Source organism: Blennius ocellaris (genome assembly GCF_963422515.1).
Source record: "Blennius ocellaris genome assembly, chromosome: 17".
Classification (NCBI taxonomy): Eukaryota; Metazoa; Chordata; class Actinopteri; order Blenniiformes; family Blenniidae; genus Blennius; species Blennius ocellaris.
The window spans coordinates 1,918,748-1,943,500 of NC_137666.1; the positions used below are offsets into that span (position 1 = coordinate 1,918,748).

General features: G+C 44.0%; 1 protein-coding gene across 1 annotated transcript in view; it reads left to right on the forward strand.

Annotated features, from left to right (window-relative positions):
* eipr1 (EARP complex and GARP complex interacting protein 1) overlaps nucleotides 1-24,753 on the forward strand; it is a 56,805-nt gene that overhangs the window by 31,176 nt on the left and 876 nt on the right. The window contains exons 6-7 of the mRNA XM_080512585.1: nucleotides 11,884-12,017; nucleotides 17,988-18,155. Of these exons, the coding sequence (XP_080368711.1) occupies nucleotides 11,884-12,017; nucleotides 17,988-18,155 (302 nt within the window). The remainder of the gene's footprint in view (nucleotides 1-11,883; nucleotides 12,018-17,987; nucleotides 18,156-24,753) is intronic.

The window sequence follows — 24,753 nt, forward strand, 5'->3', positions numbered from 1 at the left end:
GAAAGCTGCCGACATATTTTCACTTCTTCCCTTCGCCCAACATTTGCGACGCACCTTCAGCTCTTACATAATTTACAGGCGAACCCACCCCCCCACCCCACAACCCCCCCCCACAACCCCCTCCCAATGCTGCATTTCGTTAATGTATTTTTCAACGTCTTCCCCCAGTTATGCCACAGGTAGATTCTCTCCACCAAACTCACAAGTGGGGAATCTTTAAGGACGGATGCGGATGCCGCTCTTCCTCGTGGAACCGTTCCGTGGCGCTATAGAGTCTGGAAGAGCGTAAGGATGTACAATAGTCGAGGTCTGACCCTGAATTTGGAGTTACCAAATGTCTTTGCGGTGTTTTTTGTCTCCGGTACTCTGGTTTCCTTCCACAGTGCAAAAAAAAAAAACATGCATGTGAAGCTAACTGGTGTCAATAAATGGCCACTAGTTGTGGCTGTAAGTGTGTAGATGAGCGGCGTTGAAGATGGAGGGATAGAAGAAGTCTTTGCAGCTTATTTTGAATCTTGCAGTGCGCGTTCGTCAAACAAAAACAACGAGAGCTAACCGTCTGTAGGACATACAACAAGGCGCGTCGCTGATTGGCCCCCAAAAAATAAGACGAGATCTACATAAAACATACCAAAGAAGAAGAGGCATTAAATCCTCCTGGTGACCCCCCCCCCCCCAAAATCACACAGGCTCTTAATTGAACAGAAATATATACACATGCACATGTATTTCAGACCTTAATTACCCTCCAATTGAGTTCCCTCACTTGCGCACAGCAGCAAATTAGTATTATTTGTACTTTTTCAGGCTTCGTTGGTGTGTTTTTTTTGGTTTTTTTTAGCCTTTTCCACACTGCAGAAAAATGTTTTGAGCTCACTCTGTGGCGTAAAATGTCTTCATCGCCAAGATGTTGCGGGGCTTTTGCCGGAACATTCCGTCGGTGTTCAGCACCGGGCCGCGCTGTCTGGCTGTTACCAGGAGACACCATCTTGGAGGTTTTTTTTTCTTTTCACTAAAGAAAGAGAATCTCAGTTCAATATTGTAGATCTGACACGTTCACTGTATATTTGTGGAGGATCAACCAAATCGGTCTGCAATTTAACATAAAAAAAAAAAAAGAGGCCTTTATTGTGAAAAGATAAGGAAAAATAACACATTTTGTTTGTTTGCGAAGGATCAACTGTGGGTTGTAGCTGACGCACCGGGGTGCTTTGAACCTTTGAATAATATTAGGCTTCCTAACAGGCATGTAGTACTTAGCCACTGGGCATCTCTCTCTCTCTCTCTCTCTCTCTCTCTCTCTCCTCTCTCTCTCTCTCTCTCTCTCTCTCTCTCTCTCTCGATAGAGAGAGAGAGAGAGAGAGAGAGAGAGAGAGAGAGAGAGAGAGAGAGAGAGAGAGAGAGAGAGAGAGAGAGAGAGAGAGAGAGAGCGAGAGATGCCTGTCACTGGAGATGTACTTACTCTGCATCTCTCTTAAATTCCCCTCTTGAGCCCACAGTCCAGCAGTCCACAGTGAGGGGGCAACACACACACACACACACACACACACACACACACACACACACACCACACACACACACACACACACACACACTGAGCTGTGTAATAGCTGTCAGGCCTGCAGCCATACCATGCACTGCAGGGTGCATACTGAAAAGCAGTGCCGCGTTGCAGTGAAGCATGGATTCTCTACACGTCCCCCATGGTGCGTGTGTGTGTGTGTGTGCGCGTTGTGTGCGTGCACGTGCACACAATTGAGCAGATATGGAAAGAGAGAGCGAGGGAGAGCGTTAAAAAAAGAAGGCGAAAAAATGATTGATAGAGGTGCTATTTGCTCCTTCACAACCCAGGTTAAAAGCCAGCTGTCTGTTGGTAGAGAGGACAAGAACGAGACATCATCAAAACTCCTCAGCCAGACAGACAACACCCCCCCCCCCCCCCCCCCCCCCTCCACATCACGCTGCACGCCAACCTGACCAGAAAAGCCTGCCTTTTCATTCCACCTATTCAAGGGGATTTGGCAGCGCTTCAGTGTGCCATAATGATAGGGTACCCAAAGGTAAACCGTTTCTCAAAAGCCTATTTCCGTCAGATTTTATTCACAAATTCAAATAGAGCGCCATTATGCAAAAAAAAAAAAAGTGTTGCCTATTAAGAGTGTCGTATTTCACATTCAAATGCGGGGGCCGCCGTGCAAAAAAAAAAAAAAGATGATGTCAGCCGGGTTGGAAAATAAAGGCGTCCCGTGTGCCACTGTTGATTTGACGGCGACCTTTTGAACCTTCGCCACCGTCAAATCGATCATCTGTGACCTTTCGGAGCGCTCCGGGCCGTCGTCGTACCCCCCCCCCCCCCTCCTCCTCCTCGTGAGACAGGAAGCAGATACCATGCCGTAATACTCACAAAGGTGGGAATGAAGTATAGCAGAAGATTCGACTGGATTGAGTCTTGAAAATATGTGATTGAAATCCCTCGCATGCAGAGCAGAAACATTTTGAGAAGGGTGGGAAATGTTTCTGGAGGGGGGGGCGTAAATGCTAATAAATACTAATAAATGCTAATAAATACTAATGCATTCCACGTTGAAATATGCACATATAGGCCTTTCTATTGAGCTGTCAGAGGAGTTTGTAAACGCCGGTTCAGCGGGTTTTATGTGGAAGTAGCAACAGGTCAAACATGTAATTGAAATGTATTTCAATTAAAAGGAGATTTTAAGAATACATGAAAAGAGAATCTAAGTCAGGGGTGTCAAACATGCGGCCCGGGGGCCAGAACCGGCCCACCAGACCATCTACTCCGGCCCGCTGTGTGATTTTGAAGTGTGAAGTATAAAAATGAAAACTGACAAGAGGCTGATCTAAAAACACTCGATTGGCTAAAAATTACATTCAAAAACCGCCCTTGGTCAGAATTTGACCCCCGACATTAATGCGTCTGTGGAGGTCACATGACGCAACGCCTTTCACAATAAAACAATGAGTCCAACTTATGTGAAATGATACTTTAGACACGTAAACTCAAAACAATTTCCAGATGATGACAAATTATTTGAATCCTGACACAGGTGACTGAGGGTTTTTTTTGTGCAAATATAATAATATGTGATTTCCTTTAATATGGATATTTCAGAATAGACTGGCAAATTCTTGCAGTTACAAAAGAATCAAAAGAAGGAAAGACTTTGCAATTTGTCCATATCTGCAGTTTAATATGTTATATTTCACTTGTTGGGCCTCCAGAGGTCAGATCAGGTTGATGTGGCTCCTCAACTGAAATCCGTTTGACGCCCTGATCTAAGTCTATGTGTCTTAGAAATGAAATGGTGAAATGATGAGTCAGCACAAGCTTTGCATCGTAACGCCGTGACGTTTGTTTTCAGATAATTCTCCATTAGTGTGGTTTTGTTTTATTGTCTGGCCTCCGAATTATTGATGCGCCATTAGTCGTTAGTATGTAACTGCAGGACTGTGGGTAATGGAGGTTTTTTTTTTTTTTAGCTTTAATCAGTCATCTTAGGATGTGACAGTTTAATTCACTCTTTAAAATATTATTCTTAGCGCCGGAGCCTGGAGGAGGATTCTTTAGAGAAGAGTCACACTTTACACTCTTGTAAGAGTTGTGTTGTCAGTTCGTAACATGTTTTTAGTTTTTAACAGTCTGGATGTGATTCCATCTGTTGTGTTTACGTCTAGTGAGGTTAGGATTTGTACATCCAGCATTTAGCCAGTCCAGGAACACGACAACGACTTGTATAAAAACAAAACCCTATCTCACCAAAATCTTCCTCATAGTGTTACAAACTCAGGCCATTAAATTCGATTTTTTTTTTACCAGACGTAGTGTAGTGACAATTAAAAATCTTTTCCAAAAAACAAAAATTTGGGGAAATTAAAACAAGAAAAAATTGATATTCAAAAATGTGGGCTTTTGTTGTTGATGAACATTTTACTTTTTCTATATGTCAAGACCAAGACTACTGAATATCCATTAAAATATATTTTGAATGAAATGCATTTACAGCAAACGATCCTGTTGAACATTTGTAATCGGTCCATTTTTTTAAATTCTAAATTAAATAAAAATGGATCCATATGAAATCTTAAAAAAAAAAAATTCCAAACATACAATAGAAATGTAATGGCTCTTATCATACCTATTTTTTTTTAAAAACTTTTTTTAACAATATATAAGGTCCTATGTCTTTAATAACTCTTCAAACATGTGAGAAAGTCTGATTCTTAAGCGGGTCCATTAGGCTTAGTTACAGTTGCGGCGCTATTGTTGGACAATCACCGTTCCTTCCCGTAATTAGACACACTCTGACGAACGGCGGCGGCTTCCAAATTGAAGAGCGGAGGTAAGTTTACGCGTCGCCGCTCGTGGCGTTCCTTCTTCCTCTCCCCGACTTTTACGAGCACTTCATGCTAACCACAATGATCTCCCCAATCATTTAGGCTGCTTGATGTAATGATCCCTCACTTTTATGCACGGGCAGACTCTCCCTCCCCTCCCTCCCTCCCCTCCCTCCCTCCCTCCCTCCCTCCCTCCCTCCCTCCCGTCTACCTGTCTGCCTTTCCCCGTCTTTCTTTCGGTGCCTCATCTCAAAGCTAGGCTTTAATTTTGATCAGCGATGAAATGATTGCTCTCCTCTTTCGATTTTTCTTTCCCCCCCCTCCCTCCCTCCCTCCCTCCCTCCCTCCCTCCCTCCCTCCTCCTCCCCTCCCACAGTAGTTGTCATAGAAACAGAGAAGTGTGTGTGTGTGTGTATGTGTGTTTGTAAGGGTTTGTGTGTGACTGTGAGCGTCTGTGTTCCAGTCGATCCTCTCAGCAGAGAGATTTATCACCCAGACTGAGCCAGGAAGGTGTATGTGTTTGAGCGAGAGAGTGTGTGTGTGTGTGTGTATATGTGTGTGTGTGTGTGTGTGTGTATATGTGTGTGTGTGTGTGTGTGTGTGAGATGGCCGGTTGTGCGCTCGCCCGTCTACCCTCGCTGCCTCCCTCTCGCACACTTTTATCTTCCTCTGTATTTACACACAGAAATAGCATTTGAAGGAGTGTGTTTTCCCAGTTTTATGTTTTTATCTGCTTGTGCCTAACAGTGTGTGTAATAGGTCCCCTGTCCCCTCATCAACCCCCCCCCCCCCCCTTACCCCCCTCTTACCCCCCCCCCCCCCCCCCCCCATCACAGACGCTCACTCTCTCAGCCTGAGCTGGCTGGATGACTTTAGATTGAGTGTGTTTGGTGGCTTAGTGCCGACCACAACTCTAATCCGCCGCCGCACTCACACGGCGAGCAAACACACACACACACACACACACACACACACACACACACACACACACACACACACACGCATGCATGAAGTCCCAGGTCTCTCCTCTATTAGGCCGGGCCTAGGGGTCGCCTGCGTGCCTCCCAGTGTGTGTGTGTGTGTGTGTGTGTGTGTGTGTGTGTGTGTGTGTGTGTGTGTGTGTGTGTGTGTGTGTGTGTGTGTGTGTGTGTGTGTGTGTGTGTGTGTGTGTGTGTGTGTGTGTGTCGGTGGCCGGGGTGGCGGCGGGTATTGCTCGGAGACACCAGCGAGGGAGCGAGCGAAACTAACCCAATTTCCTGCTCCATTTCCCTTTTTTCGCGCGGCGGGCGCGTCCCATTCCGCGGCGGGGCCGGGTTGAACACCAGCTACCCCCCCCAACAAACCCCCCCCACCCCTCCGGGGTCACGCCTCTTACCTCAGAGTCACACTCAGGAAAAGAGCGGTGTGAATAAATCACGTGCGCCCCGGCTCGGGGAAAAAAAAAAAAAAAAAAAATCACAGATGAAATTTGCTGTTTTGACTGAAATTTGAAGTTTGCCAGAAGTCGCAGGTCGACTGAAGTGATGACGCGGGCCTGTTGAAGATGGCGGCTCCAGGCCGCTGGACAAAGTCGCCACGGCCACCAGTGAGAAGCAAAACGCTCAATAGGGCTCTCCAAAGCTCTAAATAACAATTTAAAAACATCTTTGAGCACAACGAGAGCTACACTCTCGGTAGAGCGCAGAGATTCGCCAACGCCACACTCGCTTCGCAGAGCCGAGTTGGCGTCACGAGCGTGATCGCCGTGAGCGCAGGTCGATGCTAACTCGGGAGCTACGTCACAGCGTGGAACACCGAGCGGGGAGCGTCTCCGTGGCAACAGACGGCGATCTCCTGCACGAGGTGCCTCTCTCATCGGCTTTGTACGGGACTTTTTTGCATTTATTTGGAAGCGGTTACGTGTTAACGTTCTAAAATCTAACCAGTTGGTCCTTGGACGATGACAAATCATCGCATCTTGGTACATTTATACAAGAAATGAAAAATGATATTGTGAACAAATGCACTTATTGGAGTTCGTGTGTCAAAGTGAAGTGTTTCTGCAGCTCAACGACTTCCGCACACAATAAGTACTGAGAACGTCCATGACGACGCCGCCGCCCCGTAGCGCATTTATGACAAGGAAAATGTTTCTGGCTAACCATACAACATTCTGAATTCTGGTCCTGGACGAAGACGATTGAGACTTTTTAGATTCAAACGTCTTCGCTCATGTTAACAAACACCAAAAGGTTTTAAAAGCCAGGCCAGACCGCGGTTAACAACTTTTGAGTGTCGGAACCGGTTAATTTAATTATTAGCCGACAATTAACAACCGTTCGTATTGCACCTTGCACTGTGTCTTTTCCAAACGTGGAATTAAAGGTAGTGATAAATCTGTGTGGCTGGACGACTTTGTCCCCAACGAAGACGCGATTTGCGTGGCGTCCTCAACAAGACTTACGTGCACACGCAAGCTAATCACTGCCAAACGTATGAATTTATGTACATTAATTTGTTCGGAATGCGTATTTGTGAGCCGTCCTGCTATACTCTGTGGAAAATGTTGTTGTTTTTTTTCCCCCCCCCATCGCTTTTTCATGTGACATTTTATGTCAAACCTTCAAACAGCGGCGCAACGGTCCAGCAGCATGGGGACACACACACACACACACACACACACACACCCACACACACACGGTCTCACACAGTCCCCGAGTCGTCTTGACCTAATTGAAGCCCAGCGGTCTGCCCCGGGTCATTCTCTTATACCGCCCTTATTTTAATGAGATTTTTAATTAGCATGTTAATTGCCTAGCACGATCAGCGGGGGTGACTAGCGCGCTGGCTAGCTGCTGCTGGCATCCAGCTGGGCCGCAACACTGAGGCTTTCCACTCTATTGAACAAAGCCCGTGCAGAAAAACCCGAGTCTCTTCGGCGGGCTAGCCTGCAGAGGAAATAGCAGTGGTTTAAAAAAAAAAAAGAAAGGAAAAAAAGAAGAAAGTAGTGATTTTTCACAGTGTCGTGCCGCATTTGCAGCGACGGCAGAGCTTTATATCCAGTTAATTACCAGTTTATTCAAAGGGGTTTCTATTCTCCGACCCTCGGTTATCTGCCGCTTTCTTCTGCCGGGTTGAAATAACTATCAGGAGCCACGATTAGGAACGAGACGCGGCGAATGAGACGTATTGCGGCTTCTTCGCACAGACGTGGAACATCTGCAGTGAGGACGGTCGTGGTTTTTATCACATGTGCCTCGGCGTTCGTTCGCTCACACGCTGGCGAGTGAAGGATGTACGAAAAGTTTACCGTGAAACAAAGATGGGCACCCGGACGCCGCTCCGCTATGAGATACGCATCTCCTGTGAAAGATTGTGCGAGAACTTGAACCTAATAATGAGACGTGCAGAATCTTGTGGCGTTTTGTGTTGTTTAAGTCAGTGTTTTTCAACCACTGCTCCGCGGCACACTGGTGTTTCCACGAGATCTCGTCAGGTGAGCCGTGGGAAATTATCCAATTTCACATTTTTTTCTAAAAAAACATTTGCTCTCACAGTCGACAGTGTGTTGCAGAGTAATCATGTATAAATACTCTTCGCCACTAGAGGGCAGCACAGAACTTTGCCGGTGAAATGTAAAGTGACAGACGTCAGTGTGGTTCATCTCCACCTCCTGCTACCATCTTGTATCAAAGTACTGTGTCAGTGACAGTGATGGAGAAGTTTTTGAAAAGGAAGAATGTGAACCAGGATCTCAGCTCTTCATCCATCAGGTCCAGGTTTCACTCTGAGGGAGGCACTATTAAAAAAAGACATTGGGAAATACTTTTTTTCTGTATTTATTTGATTCCTGTTGATAAAACTTTGATGAGAAAGACTTTATATTGTTAATATAGTCTACAGAGTTTAAAATCTTAACATTTTCAGGTGGTGGTGATTTGCCTCCAGATTTTTTCCAAAGAAAAAAGTGTGTCTTGGCTCAAAAAAGGTTGAAAAACACTGGTTTAAGGCTCCGTTTACTTTAAGTACAAGCACATTGTTCTTGTGTTTTCGCTTCTAGATTGCAGACGTTTTGAAAACAATGCAAGTGGAATAGGATAGGATTCACTTTATCGAGGAAAATGTGTACAATAAAAGCAGGTTAGAAACTACAGATAATAATAATTATATTAAATACATATATTAATATAAAAAAAATAATTATGTTGAAAGTTAAAAGCCTTTTTTCTCCCGTTTCCACGGAGACGGAATAGGAGCATTTTCTGAATGTTCCACCTTGAGAGCCGTTTCTAGAGACGGTCGTCATGTAAACACAGTAAATGAGCATTTCTGAAAGTTTCTAAATGGTTTTAAATTTAAATGTGCGAATCGGCTCAGAGGATCTGCTGCAATTATTGTGCCGAGCCGCCACTACTTTTATTTGTGGACTTCATTTTTATATATTTTCTGTGTTCAATAACTTCCTCTTCACATTGGATTTTCTGCTTATTGTTTTCTATTTTTCTTGATTTTCCAACTACATTATTCGCAAAAGTTTTTGTTTTTAATTTGTAGATATCAAATAAATCACAAGATCACTCTTGTGCAACCTACACAATGCCTATAAAACCCTATTTGGACTATAAAATTTCAACAGAAGTGACGAAACAATGACGCCAGTGACGAAATGCAAAGAAAATTCAGGAAAAAAAGCATCAGTCAGCACATTAGGTCGCCTGGAAGATAGAATTCAAAGAACTTGATTCGAGGAAAAACCAAATAAGCCACATTCACTGCAGTGGCAAAGTTTGTTATTTTTAAAAACATTATCACCAGCCTGTGAAGCAGCACTTTAAAAAGGTTATAAACCGATATAATACAATTTTAGTGGTGGTTCAGGGGTGTTTTTTTTTTGTTCTTTTCATTTGCAAATCGTCAAAACCACCCGGTGGTCAGCGCTATTATCGGCTGCTGCAACGATAACCTTCAACCCGGGCGCAAAGCAAACAAAACAGAAGGTAAAATTCGCCAGCCTGTTCTCCATTATATAAATGTCACTTTCATTTGTCTCCATTAGACGCTCCATTTGAATTCTGGTAGCATGTCGCAATATCCCCGAACATGGACCGAAGACCAGCGTCCGCCTCCTCGTGTCTCTGATCCCTCCACGAAACGACACCGGACAGACTCTGCATGACGATTACCAGCCCAAAAAAATCACACTTTCTGTGTTGACATCCTGGTTTTTATATATACATCACTGCCGTGTGCGGATCAATTAATGCATTCAATCGCACGTTGAAGGTTTCCTGCTCGATGTTTGGGTTTTGCACAGTAATTCACAAGGTTCTCACGTTCCATTCATGCAGGAAGAAAAAACTAACTTGCTACCGCCAAACAAACTTTGTCTCGGTTTTAATCGCCAGTTGCATTTCGGATCCAGTTCCATTTGGCCAAGTCGTCTTTACAGACTCATGTTTCCTTGAAGCCAACGGCGATCAATAACGTCAATTGTTGATTCTATAGTCGTCGGCGCGTTTCCTCCAAGACGCCGGCCACGCAAACACAGTGACGTGGAAGTGAAATGTACTTTCAAACTTTATGTTTGGGTGGATTCTCTTCCAGGAAAACAAAAGAAAAACCCCATCAGATTTTAGTTTGTGTCCTTTACTCAAACATGTTTCTGATTCCCTGAAGCTCATTACTTTTTATTGTTGTGTACAACTCCTAGATTTACTATTCAAATATTCAAAAATCTCTGATTCGACATAAGCTTCAGTCCATACAGCTAAAAAACTTTTTTTTTTCTTAAATCTTTGACTTTAAAATGGAAAACAATGTACAAATAACAGAGCTTCGTGGACAAAAACGGCATTAATGGAAGTCGGTGGCACTTTAGATCAAGCTGGCGTCACATTGCTTGTAAAAAAATAAAATAAAAGACAAAATAAAGATGAAAAGAGGTTTAATTATTAACACAGTAGAACAATCAGAGTCTAAGGTGTCGGTCATCTACGTTCTCTGCTCTCCAAGGATAAATAAATATAAAAACCAAGGAGCATCTCTGCTGTGAGACACAAGGATTAAAAGCAATGTTGGATTTATTTATCCGCTAAAGTACATTAAAGACGTAGAGAAGTCCGTACATAGACGTCCACCGCCTTTTCTGGAGTGGCCGAGGTCATTCAGAATGAACTGTTTCAGGCAAAAGCTTCACCTGTAAAAGTCAACGGCTCCAAAGCAAATAAGTCTACAATGGCTTCTGATGTGCGACGCTACTCATCTGGTGAAACACTGAGGATAAAAAATAGAAAGTCCTGAAGACGTAGGTATGACGTAGATATTCCTCATATCTAAGTGTAACTTAAATATCAATATTTTAACATACTAATTGATCCAAAAAGCATATTTGGGATCAGAAGTATTGATATTTTTTGAGCTGCACGTCACATATTTTCCCGCCTGTATGTCAAGACCTGCTTTTTTTTTTTTTTTTTTTCAGCTTTCTGACAATAAACCCGTTTACACCTTAAAGTTCCAAACTGATTTTCCTCAGCCTGGCGTGTCTGTCATCATGCTGATACGTATGAAACGCACACTGAGCTTTTTTTTTTTCGTGTTTGTTTTGTTTTTGTTCGTTTTTGCTGGAAACAGTCACCCGCTGCGACTGAAAATGAGCCTGATAAGTGTGGAGCTCGTGCACAATAAAAGCAAACAAGACAAAAGGAGGTTAAATCACGGCGAGGAGACGATCTACTGTAAAAAAAAAAAAAAAAGATAATTATCAGTTCGGCTTTCAGTCACTTTAACACGATTTCCCCCAAAAGACGCCACAGTTGATAACGGCTCACGGCGAGAGGGGCGTTCATTTTGTTGGTTGTTAATCGCGGATTTTCCGCGGTTGATTTTTTTTTTTTTTGTGTTGCCCGGATCGTGAGGTCACGGGGGGGTGGGGGTGGGGGGGAGCCTTTTCAAGTCAATATGTCGGAAAGCGAGGTTGCGGACTGAGAATGTGTAGGTGATGAAAGGCGGCGGAGGTGGTATGGAAAGAGGCACAATAACGCGGCGCGTCGTCGCTCCTCTGTCATGTCATTCTGCTCGCTCCACTCTAGCTGGAACTCAAGGCTGTGCCGCTACGAGGCTTGGCTTTATAATTTACCACCGCCGGTGTCGGCTCCTTTATTGAGCCTGGCCTTCGCTGACAGACACAGACACAGAGACGGGCTTTGATTTAGCCTGGGAATGTTCTCGCTTATGTGGACCCTGTGAATCATTCTCTGCCTCTCCCTCTGTCTCCGATCTTTTGTTGTTCTGTCATATCCCTCTCTCTCTCTCTCTCTCCCTCTCTCTCTCTCCCTCTCTCTTATCATTTTCTCTCGCTTGCTGCTCCCTCTCGTTCTTATCCCTCCATCCTAATTCTTCTCTCTCTGCTTCTCCCCCTTATCTGTTTCCCTCCATGGTGTCTCCCTCCTTTCTAATCCACCCCCCCCTCTCCCTCTCTCTCTCTCTCTCTCTCTCTCTCTCTCTCTCTCCAGCCAGATCTACTGTATTGAGAACGCCCATGGCCAGCTGGTGCGTGACCTGGACTTCAATCCCAACCGCCAGTACTACCTGGCCAGCTGTGGCGACGACTGCAAGGTCAAGTTCTGGGATGTTCGCAGTGTCCAGGAGCCCGTGAAGACGCTGGAGGAGCACTCACACTGGTGGGTGGAGCTGCAGTTTTTTTTTTTAACGCATTGGAAGATATGGATTGGGTCGTGGAGTGGCGACGGTCCTTGAGCAGGGCAGTCCTGAGCCGCTGTGATAGCAAGCAGTCCAGAACCCCCCCCCCCTGCCCCCAACCCCCCTTCCCCCTTCCACCACCACAACCCCGCAGAGTACAGACCTCTCTCACCCTCCTCTCTCAGCCCCATACGAGTTCATGGTTTAATGAAGCAGATGAAAGTGATGTTTTATGGGCTGTAAGTCTTTGATCACTTTGATCCCCCCCCAAATAAACGAGATGCCACTTGGCTTTGCGACAGACAATAACTGCGATGCTCAGTATTACCTCCAGCGTTGTTCCCCTTGGTATTGAAAGTAGGATGTTCAGATGTTCAAATCTCCATGAGGTTGAGTCCCAGAAAAAAAGAAAACGATTCGCACCCTCGGATTTAAGTAAAAAAAAAAAAAAATTGAAACAAATGCAAATGAAGCATTTTGATCTGAGCTGACACCGAATCCTAGAAAATGCAGTTTCGGACATGACAATTAGCCCGAGCAGCTAAAGAAAGAAAACCACAGGTGAACTTCTTCTCCATTCAGAAAAGCCTTTGATGAATTCAATATTACATCGGCAGATTTATTATTTTTTTTTTTAAGTGCCCAAAACTTATAAAAAAAAAAAAAAAAAAGAAGCTGAAACGCACATCAAAATTCTTTGTTACCCTTCGCTGATATTTGTTCCCAGGCTCTCTCACTAAAATGCCATCCTTTAAATGTCTCTTGTCACCATTAAGAGATTTCTGGCACCTGCTTCAATTGTTCACCGTCTTCCATTTGCAGGAATACTTTTTGGCAGTTACTTATTTCTTTGAGGATTTTGTCAAAAGAAACAAAAAAAAAAAAAATCATTGCCGGACAGTTTGAAACAATCTTTTTCTCTCTAATCTTTTTTAAATTTTACAGTCTGATCTTTGCCGAGTGGTCAGAGCTTCAGCCGTCAGTCGGGTTGTCGGTTCTCCATTGTGGTCGCAAGACTTTCGAGGTCACGTCCTTGAGCGAGACACTTAACCGCGCTAGCTCCTTGCAGGCGGCTTTCTGAACGGCAACACGCTCTGAGTGCTCCGTGGAGAGGCGTGGGGACGGCAGACTGAAAGTAATTCGGTCTTTCAGAGGACGTAGTGTATGCAGGCATAAAACCCAGCGAGTCTTTATTAAGCAAGGCCATCCCATCATAAAGCGCACGTCCTCTACCTTCCTTTTCAACTTTGTGCCGCCAGATGTTTTCTTTAAGGAGCCGTCCTGCAGAAAGGTGCCAAGCCTTCACCTCAAAGCGAGTTTGCTGCCCCCCCCCACCCCCCCGCCTGAAATGCTTCAGATTACCAGGAAAGTGGCCTACAAAGCAATGCTGTCCCATAATGCAACAAGCTATAGAATGAGATTGTTTACATATTATTTCACTGCATTTCGCACAAGCAAAGTTTCATAAAGACGCTCTTTATGCTGAGATCGTATTCATCTTTGGTGAGGCCAAGTTCTCTCCACAGCACCATTCAGAAACAAGGCCGTTCCCGGTGCGCCACCGGCAAATAAAAAAAGAAGTACAACGAAGCAAGGCTATTACGAATCTTAATCTCAAACCATCGAGATTCTAAAATACGGCAAAACAAAGGGATTATGAAGATCAAATGTCAACGACGGTTGTCATGGCGCTATTCTACAGGTTCCGGCCCTCACGCCGTTGACACTGCAGGCCTATGAGGGTCTCGCCGTCAATCTGTCGGGTTCTCGGCGTTTTGATTTCCAGTGAAAACAAATTGGTTTCACAACGACAACCTTCAGACCCTGACCTAAAAGCAACTCCATAAAAGAATTCCGGTTCTCTCATTTCCCTCCTCCGACGCCACCAATCATGTTTTCGAGCCATGCCACCGCGTATCAAGCGGATGCGCGGTGGCCTTCAGGAAATGCCAGCGCTCTGCTTTCAAGCCAGCCACTAGACAGCAATCAATAAGGTAAAGCACAAACATTCGAGGTGATTGCAGCTGAAAAACACTTGAAAGAACTCGCTGGGGGAAAAAAAAATTGCATAGGGTCAAATATGACAAACGTTTATGTCTGTAATTTTCCACTGAAACCATTCGGCCTTAACAAAATGTCTGAATATTACGGCATGTATAGGATGCTTTCTCGACGGTGTGACTATAGGTGCCTCTGGAGAAAGACGTCCTCACCAGTCCTCAACTTCTACACACCTTTTCTATATTATCTTTCCTATATTTACAGTCCAAACTGATGGAAACACTGATACTCAGTAAAAGAAAATTGACTTGACGACTGCGTTTAAGTACCTGTCGAGATGCATCTACAGTTTAAAAAGTCTTTTCCTCTTAATGACGCAAACTGATTTTTGTCTCTTTGAAGCCACGCCCTCTAAAAGCCCGGCCACCTCTGATTGGCCGGCTTCTCTCTCTGTCATGCAGCCCTGACACGCTTGTAATTTGACGCCAGCCTCTGCGCCTCGGACTCGTATCCCCCCTAGAGGGAACTACGCTGACGTCAGCTCGTCCAGACTTAGTGTTCGTCTTTAAACCTGAAATCATTGAGCGACCATACCAGTATGACGCTATATTGAAATATACAATTAGACACGTGGCACTTTGACCACATTTAACGTGAGATTCTACGATATGTGAGGGTAAATGAGGAAAAGCACGCAAACTTTGAAGGAAGAAATGTTGATCGATACGGATTTTACAATTGTGCCTTATATATCATATTAATTCTGTGAAATGAGCTGAAGAAGTCACGTATTGTTTTGGGGTTTTTTGGGGGTTAATTGTATTTCCATCATAATCATATTTGCACAAAACTCTCCTCACCTGGCGTCGGGGAAACGCACCAACACTAACGGTAAACATGATAACTCCTCAGCCGCACTGCTGATTGGTTTCAGGTTTTATTAATGACTTTCTAACTAATGAAAAGCCCCGACTGCTACCTGGTATCATAAACTCATTACTAATTAAATAGGCAGCTGCTCGCTCCGCCATTAAAGACCGAACCGCGGCAGGTCCAACGCAGCCCGGGTCCTGCTCCGGGTCGGCTTCTGAGGAGCTCCAGGCACATAGCGTACTGCAGATATGTGTGTGACTGTGTGTGTGTGTGTGTGTGTGTGTGCACGCACAGGACACACACTCTGCTGTGTGTGTGTGTGTGTGTGTGTGTGAGCTGAATAGATGATGAGTGAGTCTAGGAGCCAAACTGGGCTACTGCTGCAGCACACCAATCCTTTACTGATAAGGACATAGACACACAAAAGACACACCGGCGTTATACCTTTGTGCGCACACACACACACACACACACACGTACGCACGCACACACACACACACACACGCACAAGAAGACATTATCTGTAAAAGAAGGATAGAGTTGGCACAAATATCCATAACTGGAGATAGGTGCAGATGGGATCTCTTCCGATATTAGATAGATGTGTGTGTGTGTGCGCGTGCGTTCGTGTGAGTGTGTGTGTGTGTGCGTGCGTGCGTGTGTGTGTGTGTGTGTGCAATCTAATCTGTGTTTTTGCAAGGGCTCTCTTTATCAGTGTGGCTACATGCATATGCATATTTGTGTGTGTTTGTCCTTTATGTGTACTTATCTTTAGTGCGATGTTTGCATGTGTGGGTGTTTCCCTCCCTCCCTCTCTCCCTCTCTCCCCCTCTCGCTCCCTCTCTCTCTCTCTCTCTGTGTCTCTGTGTAGTTGTTGTGCATGCTCATTTTTCGGAGCGCAGCCAGGATATGGCCTCGGGGCTGCTGGGGGTATTAGGGACTATTTTTTAGCAGGGAAGCGGATTAGGGGAGCGAGGGGAACGGCGTGGCCGAGGCTGATTTTCTGTCAACAGCCTTGGTTATCCCTCAATCCCTCCCTGTGAGGGAACTGGGACCGCACTCTGAGCTGTGCCCCGGGCACGCAAAGAGAGAGAGAACGAGCGAGCGAGGGGGAGAGAGAGAGAGAGAGAGAGAGAGAGAAATGCAGGCACACAAAGAAGAAGAGGATCAAAAAGGAGAAAGACAGAGAGAGACGGTGTTGATAATCAAAAAGAGAGAAAGACGAGCTAAAATTGGAGGGAGAGTAAAGGGAGGAAAGGTGAGAAACAAGTGAAAATGAGCAGCGAATATAAAAAAAAAAAAAAAAAACCCGGATCACAGAGTTTATGATAATCATCATCAACCCATGTGAACTGAGCTCCAACATTAAGCTTCAAGGTACCAAATCCCCGTTTCCTGGCGTCTGAATACTCGCCCCGGATCGGCATGTTCTGCCCGGCGAATCCCCTCCGTGAGAGCGCCGCAGTTTATCTGCATGATTTGTGTGGGCACGGGTGTGTGAAAGAGAGACAGATACACTCTCTCTCTCTCTCTCTCTCTCTCTCTCTCTCCGCTCGCCCGTGTGCGTTACAGCGTGTGTGGTCCGCTCGTACACACAGGGGGAACACGCTCGGCGCAGACATGCACAGCTTCCCTTGACAAGACGGGACATTTGGACTCCCATTGCTTCGTTATTGGAGTCCCAAGGTGTCACCGCGGCACAATGTGAAAACCTTCCCCAGGCTTTGAGACGAAGGGGTGTACAGTCAGTGCCAGTGATATTTGGATAGACGTCTTTTAAAAAAAAATATATATATTTTAAGGAGGGGGACAAAAATCGATTCCTTAAAGGTCCCATGTTGTGCAAAATTCACTTTATAAAGGGTTTCTAACAGTAATATGTGTCCCTGGATCCTGTGCATGCGGCCCCACAAGTGAAAAGTCTGTTGAGATGTTCCCTTCGTGACATCATGCAGGGAAGTGACCACGCCCTCTGGTGGTGGATCCCCTCCCCCCTTTGACCCTCCCGCAGGTAGATGATGCACATGCGATGACAAAAAAAACAAACAAAGCAGAGCTTAATTGCCAGAAATCTACCAGCACAACAAACAAATATGATGCTGTTTTCTCATGTTTTGAGGTCAAAATGTAAGATGTTTTCTTCTCATTGTGGCTGAGCAACCTTGAAAAAGTTTTGAATGTACAACACCATCATTTGTTCGGGTATTTTTGTTCAAAACTCCACACAATGTGAATTGTTCGTATCAATCCTCGTGGTAGATTGTGATCCTACATTCATTACTGTCACCTTCCAGCGTGTCAAAAGTCGTTTCACAACAACACTTGTGTTTAACGGCGTTTTAGTAAACAGATTGTGAAAGGATGTTTGGAAATCTCAAAACTTGTTTTATCAGCAAGCGCGGTTCTGCAATTAATTGAAAATACAAGTCAAAGCGAATCCTTCACGTTGGTCCAGAACGTCAACAGCAGAACGAGCAGGGCCATAGACCTATAGAACTAGAATTCTATCGAGGTTTATGAGCAGGAATTTACTTCTAAATTTCTATGTGCTTTGTTTTGTGTGTTTTTTGGTGTGTTTGGTGAGTCACGGCGCCTCTAAAGGCCTGGCATGTGTACTACACGCCCCAGAAAGACATTCCGTACATCCTATACAAACTAGTTCTTTTCTGAAAAAAAGAAACGTAAACATCTGTTGCAGTAATACACAGAAATGTACCGTAGAAATAAACATTTTACATACTTACGTGGGATGCATTGCGGACTTTATTGTTGGGAAACACCTTGAAGACGTAACTTTTCCTACCAGAAGTAATAATACTGCTGAGATTTCCCATCGAAAAGAAAATGACATATATTGATTTTTGTGTCCAGTTAATCATTTTCAAAAAAAAAAAAAATTGTACTTATCTTCTGGGAGGGTCGGGGAGGACGTGATGGATGAGTTGAAGTGAAGTTTCATCTGGACACACCTCAAGAAGGAGAGTCTGCAGACTATCCCTGGATGACGCAAGCCGAATTAAAATTCCGGGTTAATTCTTGAATGTGTTTTTTTTTTTTTTTTTTTTTTCGGTTTCCAGGGTGTGGAGCGTCCGCTACAACCACAGCCACGACCAGCTGGTGTTGACGGCGAGCAGCGACAGCCGCCTCATCCTCTCCAACATGGTGTCCATCTCCTCGGAGCCGTTCGGACACTTGGTGGACGACGAGGAGCTCAGCGACGGGGAGGACAACCACCAGGACGACAAGTAAGAGAGGAAATGTCTTCCAGTCGTCTGAAAGGCAGCGGCGGCGGGAATTTGAGCTTATAGCTGGAGGCTGTACACCTGTATTATTGTTTTTATTATTATTATATAATGCCTACTTCTAATGGCTCTGCCACTGCACCTTACTATTTATTTATCTTGCTTTTATCTCCTGCTTATTTCTAAGTGCCCATGTTCCGTTCCGTGTTTTACTTTATGTCTTATACCCAGATATTTTTACATTTTTATTTTTTACTTTTTTCTATTCTATTGTATTTTATAATATTCGTATGTACCAGATTGCTGCAACAAAACAATTTCCCTCCGGGGATGAATTAAGTAATTATCTATCTATCTATCTATCTATCTATCTATCTATCTATCTATCTATCTATCTATCTATCTATCTATCTATCTATCTATCTATCTATCTATCTATCTCTCTATCTCTCTATCTCTCTATCTATCTATCTATCTATCTATCTATCTATCTATCTATCTATCTAGCTAGCTCTCTCTCTGTCTATCTCTATATCTCTCTATCTATCTATCTATCTCTCTCTCTCTCTCTCTCTCTCTCTCTCTCTCTCTCTCTCTCTCTATCTATCTATCTCGCTCTCTCTCTCTCTATCTATCTATCTATCTATCTATCTATCTCGCTCTCTCTCTCTCTCGCTCTCTCTCTCTCTATCTATCTATCTATCTATCTCTCTCTATCTATCTATCTCGCTCTCTCTCTCTCTATCTATCTATCTATCTATCTATCTCGCTCTCTCTCTCTCTCTCTCTCTCTATCTATCTATCTATCTATCTATCTCGCTCTCTCTCTCTCTCTCTCTCTCTCTCTCTATCTATCTGATGGGGATGAAGAATGGATTAGATTCACATTCAGTTCAAGCGTTTGATTACAAACAAAAAAAAATTAACAATTCATATTTACTCTGCAAAAAAGTTGCACGAAAAGCCGCAGAGGCCACAAATTAAAAAAAAAATCCTCCGACACGGCATGATTTAGATCTGTCGTACACCTGGGTTATCACAGGAAGTCACACCCTTTCTCTACAAATTTAGCACCTCCTCCTTTTCGTGCCTTTGCTGTGTCTTTGGCAGCTTGTTGACGCGGCGTTGGCTTTGGGAATTACTGACAGAGAGACTTTTTGAAAATGTTCTGAGACACCCAGTCCCGCTACCGTTGCAGTCAATGCTGTTTCTGCACATGTGCAAGAAAATTGAGGGTGGACCGCGGGGGGGGGGGGGGGGTCAAGGCCTGTCACGTTCTTGTAGGACCCTGGAACGATGGAAGTCCTTCACGAAGTATCTGACGATGGTTCTAGAGCTTTTCCACGAGATCCTGGTAAAAGTAACAGCAGCCGGAAAGGAAAACGCACCAGAGCTGTCCGTGGTGCTGAAGTCCGATTTCAGCCACCAAGTCGTCCGGTGACTGGAAGCAACCCCTTGTTTTTTAGTGTCGCCTGCTAGCCGACAAGACCGATTCATCCCGGTCCGGCGTCGGACCCTGCTGGAGGAATTCAATGAAGAATTTCTCATCCTCCGAATAGGAGGCGCGTCGTCTTCAACCCCTTGATTTCTCTTTCGGTGGCAGAGATTTATAGAAGGTGTTCCGTCGTTGATTCGTCAGGCTGGAATGAAACTCCCCTACCGGACCCGGATTTTATATACTCTCCCCCCCCCCCCCCCCCCCCCCCCAGACTGTCACACAGGCTACCAGCCAGGCTTTTCATGCATTCTTCAGGAGAAACATGAGGATCGTCATTAGGAGTTTTACCGCAGGTTCAAATCGCAGCGTCTTTGAAATTAGACCTGAAAAGGTAATAAATCACCTTCCACTATAAATATGAAATTCGCGGACATTCCTGCACGAATGAAAGAGCGCAAAGGTTCCATGGAGGCAAAATAAAAATTCCATTCGATTTCTAATTCTCTGTGTCAGTTGTGCCCGACAACAAAATCTCAAACGAATATATCTATTGATGATTTGAGTTCAATTTCCTGATCTAAAGGAGACACGGGGAAACTCCACGTTTTGTTCATTTTCGAGGTTTTTTGCATCACTGGAATGTTTTGAATAGAAAAAGTAGAATAGAAAAATAGAAAAACCTCAAACATAATTTGGGAAAATACTTATCATGATAAACAAATTTGTTTAAGAACCCAACAAAATTCTCCGATAAATTCTAATGTCTGGATTTTTGTTTTGTTTGGTTTTTTTGGTTTTTTTCACAGCAATTTTTTCAAAGCAACCTTGAGTTTCCTCAATTCCTTTCATTCGTACTGGAATTCCTCAATAGTTCCCAATTATTGGGAACTATTGTCTGAATCCAGTTCAATCGATCTTGCGGTGCTCTGACATAACCACCATAGTTTGTTTTTTTTATGGGGGGGGGGGGTTGCTGCCAGAGAGCCACTTATACTCCCCGAGTGGTACATCATCAGTGTCACTGCAAATTACCCCCCCCCCCCCCCCCCCCCCCCTCCTCCCCCCAGCCCCCACCACCACCTTAATGGTTTTGGGTTTTTTTTAAGCATCAACATGAATTCATTCTCTTGAATACACATCTCTCTCCCTCTCTCTCTTTTCCGTTTGCAGGTATCTCTGACCTTGATGGTGTTAAAAGCAAATAAAAGCAGTAAGGGGACACTGACGGTCTTGATGCTATATTATAACTCAGATGTGAAATCACAGCGCGGTGCGAAAAGCACAGGCAGGAAGCTTTCGTCACGCCACTTTTGATAAGATTTTTTTATTTTTTTCCTCTTCTTCTTTCTCTTCTTCCCCGGCATTATCCTCCTCTTGTACATTTCCTCGCCGCCGTAAGGAGCCTAATGAAACAAACTGTGCGGCGCTGACGAGTGTACAAAAGCACGCCGTGTATTCTGAACTGTTTATTTGATAATAGTTCTCCCAAGATTAAAGCCGACTGCCTGAACCTTCATTTTCACGTTCTCTGACACTCCGACTGATAAAAGTGGAGGAGTAAAAACATTAAAAATGTGTTACTGTCAAAACACTTCAGGAGTTTTCTCCCCGTCGTGCTGAGAGCTGATTTTTTTTTTTTTTTTGAAATCGCAGGGATATCATTTGTACCATTCAGCGCTTTCCACTGTCCTCCATCCATTATGGTCCCGTTCCCCCTCTCATCCATAACGACCAGCTCTTACGCTCAATGACTGACTCTCATCCACAATTATCAACTCTTCTACCTAATCACCAGCACTCAGCTTTACTTTTAACCCTTCCACCGCCGTTATTGACCCCTCTTGTGTGCGCAGTGCGTGTCCACTCCACGCTGCCTGTTTAAAAAGACTTTGTAGGTTGTTTTTTTTTTTTTGCTTTTGAAAAAAAATAATTCAGCGGCTCGTTGAAACTTCAGGTTGATGTTTGTCTCTCGCGGGCCGAGGAAAGACAACAGCAATTTGGTTTGGTTTTGTTTACGTGAGAATTATTTTAGCGTTCTTCTGCCTCGAGTCACAATATAGAGATTTTAAGTGGAATTTTCTCTGGTTCCCTGATTTGATGTCACTCGTTGACTGTGATTGCCGTTGCTTTTCACCGTGTGAATTAGCTTTTTTGTTTTTTTTGTCTTTCTCTCTTTGGGATGAACTTCTAACTTGTCCTGAAGTCGTGATCAAATCCAGTTTCCAGTTTGTAAAAAGACACAATCTTACAGCTATAGATAGGTTTTTTTGTTTTTTTGCAGCATTTTTCAGCAGAAAGTTTCATTAAAATTGGCCTTTTGTTGACATTGTAGTCATTTCTGGTGGTAATTGTTTGTTTTCTCAAGAAATATAGTCATTTTCATCCCGTGTGCTCTGCAACACAACAAAAAGAAAACTTTAAAGTTTAAATTCAAAGGTTATTATGGCAATATTTCGCCGGTCCGGCCGACTCGAGATGAAATCGGGAACCCAAACTAAAACGTGTTTGACACCTTGAAACTGATCAAGATCTTTTGAACTCCTTGTAATTTCCTGTAAGACTTGAATAGCGTGTTTGAAACTTTCTCCTCGTCCCATAGATGGTCATGTGTGGGCGGAGCCAGTCCAGCTCACACAGACACAGCAGATTCTGAATGCAGCTCCTCATGATCCGACATTCAAATGGAGGAGAATCAAGGAAAAAGATGGATTTGGGACAATAATCTTTGAAAAGTATTGAGACGCCGTACGATGTGACTCCTTTAAGACAAATGCGGGCGTACTAGTCACTCCAGCCAGTAGCACGCGGCCCGAGGAGCGCGTCAATAGCGCATACCGCTACTCCAACCATTTAGCGAAATGTGTAGGAAACTGCAGAATATTTCAGTCGGTGAGACTTCACTGTGTCGGAGTCGCTGTGTGACAGCTGCCGATATATTAGGCAGAAGAAATGAATTACTATTGACTCATCTGGCGTGCGCGGGTTACCCAAACTGTAATTATACGAAGGCGACAGAAAGGATCAACGGCTTCCGAGACCTCCCGGTTTTGTGCTCCGTCGGAACACCCGGGAGCGAGTCCTCGGCGAGTCAGACGTCCCGACCCGATGCGGCTGTTTAATGAAAGTGGGACGGCAAAACTCCAGCCTTTCTTTGTTTCTCTGCCGGGTCCCACCGCTGCACATTTCTGCACCCAGGCTGTTCAAAGTTTCCCCCTGGCGTCTGACGGACGTCGGTCCCCTGGAAGTTAAATTGAGGAGTTGACCCCCCCCCAAAAAAAACCCTTGCAATCCTCCAGGCCGAGCCCCGGCGCTGAATCGCTGCCGGCTCTATGCTTAACGCTGATTTTATTTGGGGCCGCAGCCCCGGCGGGACGAGCTCCCGTCAGTGCGAAACAGTTAATGTGTAGAATAAATCCAAATATGTATGTCAGAGTTTCCCCGGCAGACTACTTACAGCAGCGGGTTTGGGAGAAATTCGGGACGGCAATAATGCTCGATCATAACTCTGAAATTTTATTCATTGTCACATTGTTGTAGCGGAGGGAGAAACGCCTCGGCGCAGAGCAGAGGGCGTCTGCGTGGAATAAAACAGGAGGAAAAATACCACTTTCACTTGTGTCGCAAATCTGAGTTCGCTCTGCACCTTTTCAAGATGCATTTGTTGTTCTGGTTTTTTTTTAAACGTAATGCAACGTTGTACTGTTGTGTATGTTAATATAATTTTTTTAAATGAAATAATGGGCTTGTTTGAATAGTCTCATCATGCTTCAGACCTGGTAAGTTAAAGGTGCTTTTATGATATATTACAACGGAATCGTTACGTAAAATGCAGTAGATTCTTTTTAAAACAATGACAATTGCATGCATTGAGTGGCGCCAGAGAGCCTTTGCCACGTACAGATTTTCCTCAGTCGCATCCCCTTTGACTTTTAGCGGTTAGTGTTTCTTAGTATTTTTTGACTGATTGATTTGTACCGACGGGGGAAAAAGATTTTCTTTTAATAAATTGGAAATCCAGAAACTTTAGCCTGAAGACCAACATAAACAACAACATAAGCAATATATATATATATATATATATTTTTTTTTTTAACAGACTAAACAACTCCTGTTTAACGATTTCCAAAATTATTTCTATTTGATAAATGCCACAACAATGACAGAGAATTTCCTACGCTATTTTCTTCTTATTATTAAACAACACAGGAAAGCTGAGTTGACGACGACGTCGTGGCTTTGGAAGCTTCTAAAACAAAGGGAAAAAAACCCAGGGAAAGTTTAGTCTGATTTAACTTCAGACAGTAAAACAGTTTCTGTGTCTTTTTATACACTTTATTTAAATGTCTGGTGTCGTGGTCTAAATTTCAGGGAGGAAAGGTTTGTTCTTAATAAGCGGTTGTTTTTATTTATTGCACGTGTTTAACATTGATTCCACAAGAGTTTGTTAGCTTTGCTGCAGCAATTTGCATTATTTAGTCCAGTGTTTTTCAGCCACTGTTCCGCGGCACACTGGTGTTTCCGCGAGATCTCGTCAGGTGAGCCGTGGGAAATTATCCAATTTCACATTTTTTCCTAAAAAAAACATTTGCTCTCACAGCGACAGTGTGTTGCAGAGTAATCATGTATACATACTCTTCGCCACTAGAGGGCAGCACAGAACTTTGCCGGTGAAATGTAAAGTGACAGACGTCAGTGTGGTTCATCTCCACCTCCTGCTCCCATCTTGTATCAAAGTACTGTGTCAGTGACAGTGATGGAGAAGTTTTTGAAAAGGGAGAATGTGAACCAGGATCTCAGCTCTTCATCCATCAGGTCCAGGTTTCACACTGAGGGAGGCACTATTAAAAAATAAAAAATTGGGAAATACTTTTTTTCTGCATTTATTTGATTCCTGTTGATAAAACTTTGATGAGAACGACTTTATATTGTTAATAGAGGCTACAGAGTTTCACATTTTAACATTTTCGGGTGGTGGTGGTGTGACTCCAGATTTTTCCAAACAAAAAAGTGTGCCTCGGCTCAAAAAGGTTGAAAAACACTGGTTTATACAACAACGGAACTCAAAGCCACTAAAAAAAAAAAAAAACGTCAATGTGGCATCATTCCAAAAAAACCACAGCACCCGCTAGTGGCCTGACATGAAAACTACATAATCTGCAGCAT